Consider the following 14,593-nt stretch of genomic DNA (forward strand, 5'->3'; position numbering starts at 1 on the left):
CATACATTGTAGTCATTTCTAATTAAGTTACTTTTGCGATGTTTAACTTTATTTTACGTATATTCTTATAACTCTCTATATTACAGGGCGTAAGATGGTCCGTGCGCCGTCTGAATCTTTATATTATATACTGATCTACTACATACTATATACTATAAACTGACTCTTTTGAAGTAATCTTAATAGCTTGAAGGAATCTCTAATCCTGTAAGTGTTTTCGGTTTACGGATAGTCCTTAGAACAAACCTTAGGTTTATTGTGCGCTATTACAAGTTACGGAAAAAGGGGGTAGTTATTTTTCCAATAAACAATGTCACCCACGAGCCATGTTTGTAGGAGACTTCCTCCTCCTACCTTCATTTATTAACGTTGGCTATAACCAATGGGCATCGCGGATCGCCACCCTCGCTTTCCTCACGAAAAGTGTGAACAACCAATTCGCGTTTTTCGTTCAAAAAGCACACCCACACCGAGATTTCTTTCTATGGCGGCATTCGACACCGCAAATATCACCACTCGACACTATGTAGCGTCGGACGATGGCAGCGCAGTGGCTAGCGCCTTAGACTACGAACGTTCGGATCCCGGGTTCGAATCCCGGCGCCCGTATTTTTCCGAAGTCCGATTTTTCTTCCACGACATCTGAGTAAGAAGAAGAAAATACAGCAGTACACCCCGGCATGCGACATCTACAGCCAGCAGCAGCTATAATTATCACGGATATTTGGAAGAAGATGGAGAGAAGATGGAGAGAAAAGGAAAAAAAAAGTGTGTTTCGTCCAGAGCCTGCTAGTGGACTCATCAGTAAGGTTTACCCAGCAGGCTCATGCCTTAGACACAATGGAAAGGAGAAGGAAAAGGGGAGGGGTGTCAAAACGGGATTTGGCGGTCCCTCCCCTCCGTCTGCTCCAGTTCGGGACCATTGTATGGAAGGTCGGATTTCTTCTATCTTCTCTTGCCGACGGTTCCCAGTGAGAGGCGAGCTTTGTAACTTAAAAATAATTTAACAAACATCCGTGTGTGGCGCCCTACACACGGTTGGACGGATTTCTGGGGCCCCTCTTCTAGAGTGGACATCAACCAAGTTGGCGCCTGTGTTGAAGCCATCTTACATAAAAAGGAGAAGAAGGGACGTCCCAATCAACATGTTTGCTTTTTCATAAAGGTCGTCCCCTTGGGAATGTAAAGAAATGCTGCAAGAACAATTACAACTATATCTACATCCAGTTCTTCAACACTCCTTCATTCAATCCGTGGCGGTTATCATCCTCTTTCCTTTCCGTCACTCCATCTTACCCATATGTGTCAAGATGATGTAGGATGGATAAAGAAAGGAAATGGAGAAAAGAGAAGTAGTGTTTCGTCCGAGATCTGCTAGTTGGGACTCTTCAGTAAGGCTTACCTAACAGACTTGTACCTTAGACACTACTGGGATATGAAAACTTGTGTTGGAAGTTATATTTATTGAAACAAACAGTGTCAATGTGACCACTAGTGAGAAAGCATTAACATCGCTAGGCCCTATGTTGATATCGATGGCCCCCTGGTGACAAATGTAAGACGTATTCTACAAACGTGATTTAAATTTAAACCATTATCATGAGTTATGAATATATTGTACATTTATAGTACATAAATTTAATAATAATAGTAATAAATTTAAAAGTGTAGAAATGCACAGATTGCATAGAATAATGTGCAAAGATATTGAAAATAAAGTTTCTTTTATACTGTTAAGGATTAACGTAATAAATGAGTTATGATACTTAATTGTATTGAATGAAAGAAATTTTTGTTTAAGTTCAATTTTCATAATTGTATTTCTGTTATAGTGTTAAATAAAGCTACGAATTTATATAAACAGCCACGGTCTCATCATAATAGATAATCAAAGGGTCGATCGCGTTTTCCATTGGAAAACCCGTTTTCCGGTGGAAAAGTTAAGCTGCGTAGAATACCACGCCCTCGTCTTTATTTTGACCAGAAAAACTGATATGTACTTTAAAGCCAATTTGTTCTTCTCAATCATCGTTGTCGCTTTTCGATCAATTGTCATTCGTTTGAAATTCACTATTTTCCATCTATGTTTCACAATCTTCGTTGCTTTTGGCAAATGGCACTATTATTGATTTTGTATATGTGGATTTGATCTTTTTTTTCTTTTTTTTTCTCTTTTTTTTCTTTTTACTTCGCGGAATACAGATTTTACTGATGCACAGTGAAAAATAAGCTTCGGCTATGTAGAACGTTTGATGGGCACGTGATAACATACCTTTATATGCAATGTTTGCATGTTTTATATGGTTGTGAGATTAATTTCATTTAAAAGAAAATAGAGATAACATTGGAAAGTTTTGCACTTGATCAGTTAGTAGATGAATATTATTTTGTAAATATCGTTATATAGACACAAGCAATATTCATCCCGGTATATCTATAACGTATTAGAACAAAATTTTTTGACGCATCGAATTCTCAAAAATTTTTGGTACATAGAACAGACTAGGATTAAGGTCTGTCAACTGAAAAACCAAATATCAACACAAAACCAATCAAAGTTCCTTCAGTGTAAATATTGCTTCGTCAATACAATCACTTTTCTTTTAATAGGCTGTAGTTTAACTATAAAATTGATCGATCAATGTACAGTAACAAAATTTATGTTTGTAATCTTCGTAAAATTACTTTACCGCTTTAGAATCTGTGTCTTCTGGTTATTTGGTTCTTACACATTTTTCCAAAGTGATAGAAAACTGGTCTAAATAACTAGTATCAGATGTTTGCTTGTCGCGATTGCTAAAAACAAACAACTATTTTTGATAATATTAATGCTTACTTTAATTCAGACAGAAACACAATCACATATAGTTATTTATTTTCTTCATATTGCATTAATTCCAAGTAACATTTTTAGGTACCTGTTACATTAAACGATAGTATTTTGATCTAAATTTAGCTTAAATTTTAAAAGATATGAATTTGCATGGAAGTCCACAATCTAATAATGACTATTATAAAATATGTTGACATTTCCAATGTCCAAAGAAATTCGATTGTACGACTCAGAGCCTGATGGGCCTGATTTAAATTCGTCAGGCGTGAAGACAAATCTTAATGTGGAAGCAAATCGGACTCGCAGACAGGAGGATAAACGCGAGGTACGAGCAAAGAGAGGAGGAGATCAGGTTGTTTACGGTCGAGCAAAGGCAAAAGAAGGCCGGCTTCGTGAAAGACGTGGAATAAACATTGTGTAGATAGCCGACAGATGAATTGCGATAATAAGGCGGAAATGGCTGGATCGATTGTCCCTTCCGTTTTCCAGCGAGACGCCGCGATTTTGATTAGTTATTAGCCACCTTTGTGGATTGATATCGCCGTGTACCTTGTTTACAATAATTGCGTAACTGGTTTCGGTGGCTTGATATCGTCCTATTTATTCCTTAAACACGCCAATTACAAGGTTTCAGTTTCGCGAATAGTTGTTCTATCGTGCCTCTTGTCGTTCTTGAAAGGCGGCTCGTTAGGTTACATTTTCCAATGAGGAAATTGATGGAGTCATACATTAAGATATCAATTACACGCCAATAATCTCTATAAAAAGATGTGAATAGAACGTAGAAGATTTATAATTGAGCCGATCGTATAAGTTTTAAATAAACAAGACACTTTGTCGATTTTTCTTTCGTTCATAGAGCGTTGGCATCGCGTATGCATAGATTTAGTACGTGATTTCCGCGATTTAGCAAACGACCGTTCTAATTTTAGAGGCGAATTTGATCCATTACTGCTCTTCTTTGAATTTCATCTTAACAGGCACTGTATAGGTAAGGTACTGTATAATCACAGTTTTCTGTGGAACAGAGATAAATACAAAACTTCTTCTTATCAGAATAGATAAAAGATTGGAAAGGGAATTTTAGATCTTACCAAGTCGTTAAGTGTTTTATACACACCTTGCTGTAATTTGAATATTTAGTTCATTATAAATGTATTCATGTATAATGTTTAAATGGTAGACATGAATTAATGATTAGCTAAATCGAATTTAAAGATCATATAGCAAACGTTATTAGTATAAAAATTAATCTACTGATTTTGAAGCGTACGTAGTCTTCTTTCTCTATGTACTTGAATTAGTGTGCAAAATACTTTCAGTAATTATCAATTTCATTAATTAATAACAATTACTTTATACGATACTTTATACAATTACTTTATATGAGCAGTAATATTGTAAGAACAAATGAAAATTGACAGACTTTTACTAAGGTTACGATTTTTAATTAAATTTAACCGCGGCTAAGATGATACGCTTTCTTTTATTTTTATGAAAGTATCCTTTCCTAATAATGTAGAGTATAATTCAATCTACAATTATGTGCAAGGAATTACTTCATTATTGGAATTTACAATTCACTTACAAGTTAAAAACTTTCTGGATGATAACCAAGTATTTCAAACTGTAGTGATAGTTTAAATTATTTTTATAGCAAATAAAATACGGTTCGTGGTAAATGAATACATGTCAATTAAATAAATATCGAACGTCGTTCGTTTTCTATTCATTTTTGTGCATGTTCATTATTACCCATATCTTTTCTCTTTTCATTGAAAATCGTCAGTGAATAGAAACGTAAATTACTTTTACGTGCAGCGAACCTTAATTCCTGTGAATGCTTGGAAAATCTTTTCATTCTTTATTATCGGATATTGCCTTTTTTTAAAAATGAATGTACCAAAATCAATCAGAAACAGAGAGGCTACAGAAATAAATAAGTTATACCAAACATTTAATAATGAGCAATGATATTCAAATAATAAACATTAATTTCATATATCTACGTACATCTTTTATGTTAGTTACACGATAGTTTTATTTTGTATTTTAATTAAAGTGATATAAGTATTTATATTCATGCTTGATAATTAAATTAAAATCTCTGAAATGCTTAGACTAATCTAAAATAATCTTTATAACATCAATAGCGTCATGTCAATAGTGCATATTGTCGATATGCATTATATACAAATGTATATACGCGCATATTGTTTCTCTCTCTATTTTTATTATGTTTATTAGTTACACTATTTGAAATACTTCATTATTAATCATTCAATTATGATAGTCCTTATGCAATATAATCTTCAAACATGGTTCCCATTTCTTATTAGCAGATAACAGACAAATCCCTATCTTACCCTTTCCCGACACTCCAGAAGCATGAAACAAAAACAGATAACAACTCATTAAACGAAACTCTATTAAAGTCATCGATATAAGAGAAAAAAAGTAAGGACAATTAGTGAAATGTGAATGAGCAGTTTGATAAAACAGACAGGCCAATAAGTGAGATAACAATGGTGGGGTCGCAGGTGAAAAAAGGGGTAAGGGGTTCCGATTAGCCGGATCCAGGTCCAGGATAAGTTGGAAAAGAGGATGTGCGTCGAAAGGTCGAAAGTGGCGAGGGTGTAGAGTCATGGGGTGCCTGTGTGGTGGGGGGAAGAAAGGGATAGCACCTGCGCTAGATCCTTGGCTTGAAAGGCAGGTCGGGTATCGCGTTAACGCGAGCCGCGAGCAGTGTCGTATTGTGTAGACGCGCACGCAGCTTCGCCTCACTTCACTCCCTTTACACCTGTCGCGTTCAACTTCGCGCCTCAGCGTCGCGACCCGGCTGGCTTTCGCGTGGGCTCTTTCTCGACCACCGTTAACCTCATCGTACCGCGAGTCAAGTATACTGCCCGTCATACTAAATTCTACAACAGGAGTGATAGTTGCATCTACACGTCGCGTGTTACCGCGTGACGCATCATGAGACACGATTTTCATGCGAATGTTGTCGCAGTGTGTCGTCGACCAGAGAACGTTTGTATCGGTGCAATCGTTTGAGCGGTAACATTCGCAGTAATATACGGTGGAGCATCGTCGAAACTTTTGCTCTTTCTCTCTCTCTCTCTCTCGCTCGCGTATCGATTCAACTAACTCGTTGATTTACGACTTTTTTCTCTCTCTGTGAGACAGAGATCGGTGCGCGGATCATCGATGCAGCGATCGAAGTTCGATTGCTTGTGCCGAATCGATGAAGGCCATTCGAGAATCGAATTGTCACGAGAGCACTTGACTGTTTGAAATTCGGGTGGTGATCATCGAACTAATTGCCGGTGAGCATGGCATCCATCATCGTCGTTTTTGGTCTTGATAAGTGGCTTAACTTGCTCGTGACTTCCGTACTCTCGCGAGTCGAGTCGCGTCAAGTCGAATCGAGAGTCGATTGTGTTTCGAGTTGAATCGCGACGCTGTCATGCTTTATTCGTAAGAAGTATCGCGTTCGGACAATCCCTAATCGGTTTTGTCTCTCGCGAATGATGAAGAGAGAGGAGAAGAGAAAGTCTAATCGTCTTTCTTGACGCGTTGTCATTGCGTTCGCGGGTCTCTTTCGGATTCTCGCTATTCAAGGCTCGAGGAATTTCTTTGTCCGAAGTGAACTGTGACAGAGTTAAATTGCGATCGCCGGCGGTGGCTGTGTGTGCGTGTGTGAGATCCGAATTCAGGAGAATTCAGCGAATGGGCCACAAGTGCAGCGGAACTGCCAAGTACAATCGGCTGCTGTGCAACTAAGTGCATCAGCTGGTCATCGAGGTTGTCGAACAAACGTAATTGGCATTGTCATCACTCGTAAGTGAAAAAAGCTTCTGTTTATATTTTCTGGATTTTTTCTTGGATTTACTACGTCGCGTTTGTGTCCGTGGTGTTTATGCCGTTGTTTGTTTGGTTACTGTTAGAGATCGAACTATTTTGCGTGATACGAAATAAGATCGGAAGGTTAAATATTCACTGTGGAATAGTACGACATGGCACTATGATTAATTTTTAATTGTTGGTACTGTTTACTAATATACTAATAGGAAATAGGAAATACTAATAGGATATAGAGTGCTTACGATTAAACACAACTATCTTCCTATAAACATTTTTTTATTTATGTAATTTTGTTTTATCTATTCATGTAGGTAATTTTCCTTATTATTAGTTATTTCTTCTATAATTAAATATTATATTTTTCTTACTACTAATTAAGATAAATTAGATGTATTGGTTTAAATTGAAATTTCATCGTCAATTGATAAAAGGAATATATTTATGCATAAAGTGTAAACGTAAAATTAAGATGTATCTAGGAAATATGTAAAAAAAATTATTCAGGTCATTGCTTCAATCTTCAAAATTGCATTGCATATACGCAAAATTGTTCATGCTTTCGATATATGGTACTTTTAAACGTATGCACACTTCAAACAGAGTTTCCCTATCAAATTCTACGAAACGGCCCCACCGTCTGTGTCCCTTAATGCTCGAACGGCGATCGATTTCCTTAATTTCCCGTGCACCGGATTTCCTTAAAACGTTTTCTCTCTTTGGCGACTAGCCAACAAAGATAAATGTCGAGAACTCGATTTAAGGTGCTTGAAATGGAACGATCGCGGCACGATTTTATTTTCACTTGCGAATGGGTAAACGTGTGTACCAAAAATTCTCTTTTTACTATCGTTTTTTCCACCATCAGCGGAAATTCCCTATCAGTATGTTAAAGGAAGTATTTCTTTCACGTTTAAAAATTATTTATTTGGAGTTTCTACATAAGTAATATGTGGTAAATTCCAGTCGTTCATCTTTATATAAAATTGCTTTCAAGCAAATTTCTCAATTAATTTTTGTTGTATAAAACGCTTGCAAATGAGAAAATCTCCGCACCAGTATTCCTCAATTCTTCGAATCGTGCATCTTTCTACTGGCAAGTTAATTTGTAGCAGTATTAGTGCTACTTTTCTATTTAAATATTAAAAGCTCCACGTAGTAAATGATTTCATATAATATAAAACATATGGAAAACGTATTGAAATTGTGATAGTTTTTAATTGTTTAATTTCGAAATACTTTTATCCAGGAATCACTAATTCATTGGAATAGTGTAACATCTGATTAATCGTCAATTTTGAAATATCTGCCAGAATCAATTATAAAAGCGAACTATATTCTAGGATGTGAGTGTCATTATTTTACCAATGTTTAAGCATGTTCGACAAAATCGTAGGATTATATGTAGTATACGTTATATTACCTTTATCTCATTATTATACTATTTGTATTAAATTATATTATTTATCTAGAATCATGTTTCAGTATTATATATGTCGGGTTCGCATTCTGATCAAGGTTAGGGGCGTGAAGCGAATCTTTATTTGGATTAGACATTGTTGTTATTGCTGTTAATTGGTCAACTTCCATATTGGTGGTCAGAGAAGGACGCTAGCCGCCCTTGAGAGAAGGTTGCTAGCGGGAAGCGTCGTTCGTTAGAAAAATAGATTTCCCTTATCTTCCCGTAGTTGGGACAAAGACTGTTTGTCTGTCTAAAGGACTTTAGTTAACTAAATCTTAAGATTCATAACGGGTCCTCAGGCTAGCTGACATGTACTGTGGAGATGCGTCGACATCTAGTAATCACCTTACCTAAAGAACAGGGTCTGCGTGTGGCGAGCCACGGGACAGAAACCGTTGGAATGTTTACTGTCGCGTGTCGCTACAACTATTTCTTTTAACGAGAGCTATAGAATTACTCCACACCTCTGTTAGGTAAAAACGTTTATCCCGTGACCTACGTTCGGCGACTGGTTGTCGCCTCGAGCCCAAGCTCACTATCATAAATCTCGAACAAATACAATCGGTTTAAATGACGACAATTGCTTAATTACGGCTATGGTAGAATCTAGATTAAAGTGGTAAGGGACTTTCCCAAAATTCCAAAGGGAAGGTCCGGTCTTTCATCTCCGACATATATAATACCTTTAATGGGAATGTTTGTACTTTGACTGGTATTTACTTCCAAGAATGATAGAAAAGTTCAATATATGTTGTTTCGTGTATTTGTAATATATCTTAGCTTTTTGTATAAAAATTAACCAATATTGGAATCAATTGGAATCGAAATGCCTTTTATGTTTGTTTTAGATGAAGACTTCAAGTTTACCGAATTACGGAACATCCAGACAATCGAGAGGTTATCGGATGCCGAGTTTGTCGCGTCATCTAGGGGTGAAAATGAGAACAGGAGCGATCTACAGCAGCCTCGAGCAGGAATACACCGCCCTTACCGATGATATGGAGTCGCTATCATCAAAATCAGACACGGAGTCTTCGATTCAGTCATTGTCTGCATGATCAACAGAATCTCCTTTATCGGAAGCATATGTGCTGAGTTAGTAACATTCCTACTTCGACTAGATTTTTCAAGTATGAACAATTATCACTCGAACCTATATTTAAACGTACACAACAATTAACAAATTTTTAATACAACGCTATGTTATGGATACATATTGTATCGTCATCGTACTATATATTATTCCTATATTTAATTGCATTTCTTGAAATCAATCGCGTTATGTAATTCAGTAAATCAGATAACATATACAACATAAGATATTTTATCTTCTTAATCCTATATCTCAAGAAGTTAAGGAATTCTGCAAACATATTAATTTCAATATAAAAATATCTCTACGAACATGATGCATTTCATCATCATGCAAGGATTATATGATTTGTAAATTTAAATTTTGTATGATTTCTATTTCCAACAGACGCTGACATCCGTACAGATGACGAGACGTTCCGTGTGCGGGAGGACGAGTCGATGTCCGTTTCCTTAGCAGCGCCTGTTGAAGAGTTGTCGTTTGCCGAGGAACGAATCCTGCAGACCATTAAGTTGGAAAGGGGCCACGGTGGCAGCATAGGGTTGCAAGTGACAGAGGGTAACGATGGTGGCGTCTATGTCCAAGCGGTGTCGGTAGGAGGATCGGCCGATATGGCCGGAAACGTGAACAAAAGTAAGCTTGAAGCGCCATTCTTTACCGGAGCTGCATTAATTCGGAGAAATTTATTGACCGCAGGCGATCGCATCGTAGCGATAAAGGGGCAGAATTTATTGCATTTGCGGTATGAAGACGCTCTGAAGATGCTGCAGAGCTCGTCCGATACGATCGAGCTGGTCCTCTCTCAACCTCCAGGAAGAATTACGAACAACCTGCGGAAAATAACTATTTGGAGTGAGTATGAAGATGTTCCTTTCCTTGAATCTTACTTCATCTTTTACGTTTTATTAATTAAATTTAATTTTAATATTAGCTAAGCGAGGGAGCAGTTGCGTCTGAAATGAAAATAAGCTTTCTTGTTTACGTTGAAGAATTTTCAGTTGAAGAGGTTGATTCTTTCATTGCGACTGGGTGATGTAGAACTTTATATTGTGAATTTGTTACATTATTTTTAATTCGTTTCAAGTAAAGTAATCAAGTGAAACATTCCAGTACTCTGTTTCGCTATGCGCTTAATTTTAACGAGAATGGAAGCAAAATTTTGGGTCTGTACTTAATAGTTTTAAACATATACGGGATATTATAAACGGACTGTTGATTATTCTTGGTATGTAGGTTATCTTTGAAATTTGAAATTCTCTAGATGTCATGCTCTAAACTCTGGACAAATATTACAGCATATGATATAGCAGAGAATGTAATGCGGTACGCGTTGGAATTTGTCAACCGACCACATTTTGTCTTTTGTGGAAAATATAAACGAGGATAATTAAAAATTAAAACAGGAAAATTAAAAAAGAAATTAAACGCGCTATTTTGTGCAAACAGGAACTGAAAATGATAAAGTTTTATAAAATATACTTATATATCGTTATATTCATATAATAAAATATATAATAATGCTGCAAATGTGCGTATATTTGAAAAATGTGTATTAAGACAAATATTAAACAATTACATGTGTTTTATTTAATCGGTATATATTAATATAAGAGTTGATTAAATTAGTAAGTTGAACACGGGGAGAAACTCAATGTATGCGATAGAATGGCTTTTCAGTGTCTGATTGAACAGTGTGATTTGATTTTTCAAGCAAACTTTATAAGTACGCTTTCATTGATTTCAGTGACATCAGATTCGACGTGTCCTCGGAAGCAGATACGTCGAGCATGACAAACAAATGGCTCGTTCAAAGGACCACCGACGTTGCATCTGTACAAAACACCTCGAGCGCGTACAGCAGTGCCGCATCGAGCGCAATGGGTAATCACAATGCAAACAGCCTATACATGGCCGATCTTGTCGATAATGATGCACTCAAGTCCGCAAGTATGCTGCTGAGTATAGAGGACTTCGACTTCAGCAGGACAAGTCGCCAAGTTTTTATTTAATCGTCGATAAAGCAAGTTGGTACTTACTCTACAAACCCATTTCTATCTAACACGTATGCTACTTTTCTTACTGTGCACTCAATGGGTACTTAATTGCAGTGAAACAATTTATATGCATTTTGATTTTCGTGTGCTGTTCAGATACGTGTTATATCTATGCATTTTGATTTTCGTGTGCTGTTCAGATACGTGTTATATCGAAAGTTTTAGTTGAGAATACTATTAAAATAACGATAACGAGAAGAATAACGTGTCGTCGATATAATAGAAATACGTAAATGGAATGCTTCATAAGACTTAGTATTATTATATAGGCACGGTTCGATCCGTTTGTGTTCCTGCACGATGTAGATTTTGGATAAATGTCGGAGAAATCGATTTTCTTATCGAGTTTCCTTCGTTCCGTATATTTCGTTCGACCGACTTTTGATTTTACTCGTTGCACATTTAAATTCCTTTCGATGTGTGAACGTATCCATGAGCAGTTAAAATTAATAAAAAGTTTACCATTTTCGAATGGTAAAAATTTTGAGATGTTATTACAATTGTAGAAAATGATTTATGATAATAAGATGTAGAAAAAGTTCGATCGATGTTAAAAGTTACATCGTTTTTTATGTAAAATAGTACATGATTTTATTATTGTATAAGTATCCATCATTTTATCACACGTTATAGGAAAACGTCATTAATAGAATAAGTATAGAAGTATTTCTTTAGAATACTTTCTCTCACAATCAGAAAGTTACATATGTTGTATTTTATTCTGGAATGCATTATAATAATATCAAGATCAATAGTTGTACACCTCAAGTGTATGTAGTATGTACATGAAATTTATATTCACATGTAGATTGTGTAGATTGAACATTACATCGTTTCAAATTATAATTATAAACAGTGTAACGGTAAATCATCTTTTATTGCAAAGTATCAATTTAAATATTATTTAGATACGTAATTATCAGAATTTCGGCAAAAGTTAGTGAACATTACGGAAGCAGGTCAATACAATTTTTACTATGCTATTAACGTGCGCATCGATTTCTTTTACTTTCAATCGACATCTACATTTAGCACGAAGACAAGTGGATAAATGACCGTGCATATATTTCTATACACATATGTATATGTATATGTACTTGTACAAGATGAATGTGAGTATTATTACGCGATAACGATTCTGTAAAACGCAATGAGATTTACCCAATTGCCCCGTTGGTTATGCGATCTTTTATAAACTTTAATTTACATAGGTAGGTAGCGTGAAGCAGAGAAAGTGCGAGTCGTACGAGATTTGTCGCATTTAAGAGGATGTTGCACGTAGCGATGCACTTGAGAACGCAGCTCGAAGAAGCAATAAGCCGCGATGCATTTATTTCTTTTAACACAACCTACCTTTCTAAAGATTTATCATTAAGTAAAGATCAATTGGAAATTGTACATTTTATATAGTTGGAAAGTTTATGTCGATCAATTTTTAATTGTCTTCGTTTCATTACTTTATTTTTATTATGAAACATTATACGTAATTCGTTTACCGATATCGGTATATTATTGAATGAGATTTATAATATTTGAATAATTTTATTATTTTGTAATTTTTAGAGATCAATTTTATTTTTAATTTATCTTTGCACGCATAATGATTTTTTTTTATAATTGATTATAGTATGTTGCATAATAGTACGAATACTTTGTTACGTTTATCGAGTCACGAGTTTTAGATTTGTTATACAGGTTTTCGTGCATGTTGCAAACGACAGCGTTCGATAAAAATGTTCAGTCAAATGAAATGGTCGTTATTTTATCATCGTTAAATGAATAGAATGTACATATCTGCAACAAACAACAGAATAATTTGGAAATGACAAATTGGAAACGTCGATCATACGCGAATAAAGTTCCAAAAATATTTGCGAATATTTCTAGAAAGTTATTGCATACAAATTGTTCTATTGCAAAGAACGATATTTCCATAAAATTCTTTTTAGCATTAAGGTATCAGTTTGTTTTTCCAAACACGTTTACTATCGCTAAAGAAGATGTAATAAACTATATTTTGCGTTCTGTATGGAACAGTGGCAGAATAAAGCAGTCGAAAAAGCGGAAATGAAAATGAAAATCAGAAAATCGAATAAGTATCGAATAAGTATCATTCGAATATTTATGAATAAAAAATTATAATAACCGTAACCACGATATTTGGATAAAATTCGGCGCCGTTAAGACATCGAAAGTCAGACATTGCAATAACACGATATTTGAATCGATGGAATTTTCTATTGAAAATTGTTATTAACTACGATACAAAATAATCAATTGCAGTAAAATCAATATTCTATCACAATAGAAAATACAGGCTACCTTTGCGTGCACACTAAAACTTTCGATCGAGTTGCATTAGTCTGAAATATTTGCTCGGGGAACAGTGTAATCAATACAAAGAAATGCAAGTTCCATTCGTTTGACTCAACATGAGGCACGAATCTAAATTTGTTCTGTCTCGTTGAAACAGTATGCTTCGGATTTAAAGATAAAAGAAGAAGACGGGAAAAAGGAAAAAATAAACACGAGGTGAATTGTACATTCAGGGGAAAATAGTACGAAAACACGCGCGTAGAATCTATTCGTGTGTGTGTATATTCGTGTGTGTGAAGCACGAAAACGCTTGAGACCGAGCTAGTTCCGTTTTTTAGGGGACAGAATCGCCGATCAAAGTTTAGAAGAATTTACCGATTAACCTCCTGAAATACGTTTTTTCTAGACGTATACGAACAACTTATTACTATTTTATAACGTGTAGAGGATGACAAAGGTGATAGCGTAGTGGATGAAACAAGTGCGTGTACCAACGATGCCTCATTGTACGCAGATAGAGTCATTCGCTGTTAAAGTGTAGTCGACACTTTATGTTCATTTCGAGAGAAATGTTTCCCTGCAGTACACTGTACGTTTATATTTCCGCTGAACGCTGAATAAATTATCATTTTCTATGCTACAACAAACGGCCTTTGAATTTTATTGGAACACCTGCTGCGTAACGAAATTGAGAAAAATGTCGAACAATTTTCGTTGGAAATTGCTTGTTATTTATAAGATGATATAAATTGAAAAATTCCATTTTAGAAATAGATTCGAGATATTTGACGAAAATTATTTATTGAAAATAAAAAATTTGAAGCAATGGTATATAGAAACTAGGAATAATAAATATAAATAACATAGCACTTGAATACGGACAAAATAATAATGAGTGAATCGTAATGCGAGATATTCGGATTGACACAACTGCACTGTGCACAATTACACTGTGGACTGCAATTGTTCGATAT

The 14,593-nt window shown here is 35.5% G+C and overlaps 1 protein-coding gene across 2 annotated transcripts; it reads left to right on the forward strand.

The window, feature by feature from the left end:
- Nucleotides 1-5,655: 5,655 nt before the first annotated feature.
- Nucleotides 5,656-11,403, forward strand: LOC143303921 (synaptojanin-2-binding protein-like). 2 transcript variants are annotated; one of them, XM_076626119.1, is made up of 5 exons: nucleotides 5,656-6,673; nucleotides 9,005-9,251; nucleotides 9,637-9,882; nucleotides 9,946-10,101; nucleotides 10,994-11,403. In XM_076626119.1, the coding sequence occupies exons 3-5, from the start codon at nucleotides 9,690-9,692 to the stop codon at nucleotides 11,038-11,040; spliced, it is 396 nt and encodes a 131-aa protein (XP_076482234.1). In that variant the 5' UTR covers nucleotides 5,656-6,673; nucleotides 9,005-9,251; nucleotides 9,637-9,689; the 3' UTR covers nucleotides 11,041-11,403. The 2 variants fall into 2 exon arrangements, with proteins under 2 accessions (XP_076482234.1, XP_076482235.1); XM_076626120.1 differs by lacking the exon at nucleotides 10,994-11,403 and adding an exon at nucleotides 10,181-10,615.
- Nucleotides 11,404-14,593: the final 3,190 nt, after the last annotated feature.

Source organism: Bombus vancouverensis, chromosome 17 (genome assembly GCF_051014615.1).
Source record: "Bombus vancouverensis nearcticus chromosome 17, iyBomVanc1_principal, whole genome shotgun sequence".
NCBI lineage: Eukaryota > Metazoa > Arthropoda > Insecta > Hymenoptera > Apidae > Bombus > Bombus vancouverensis.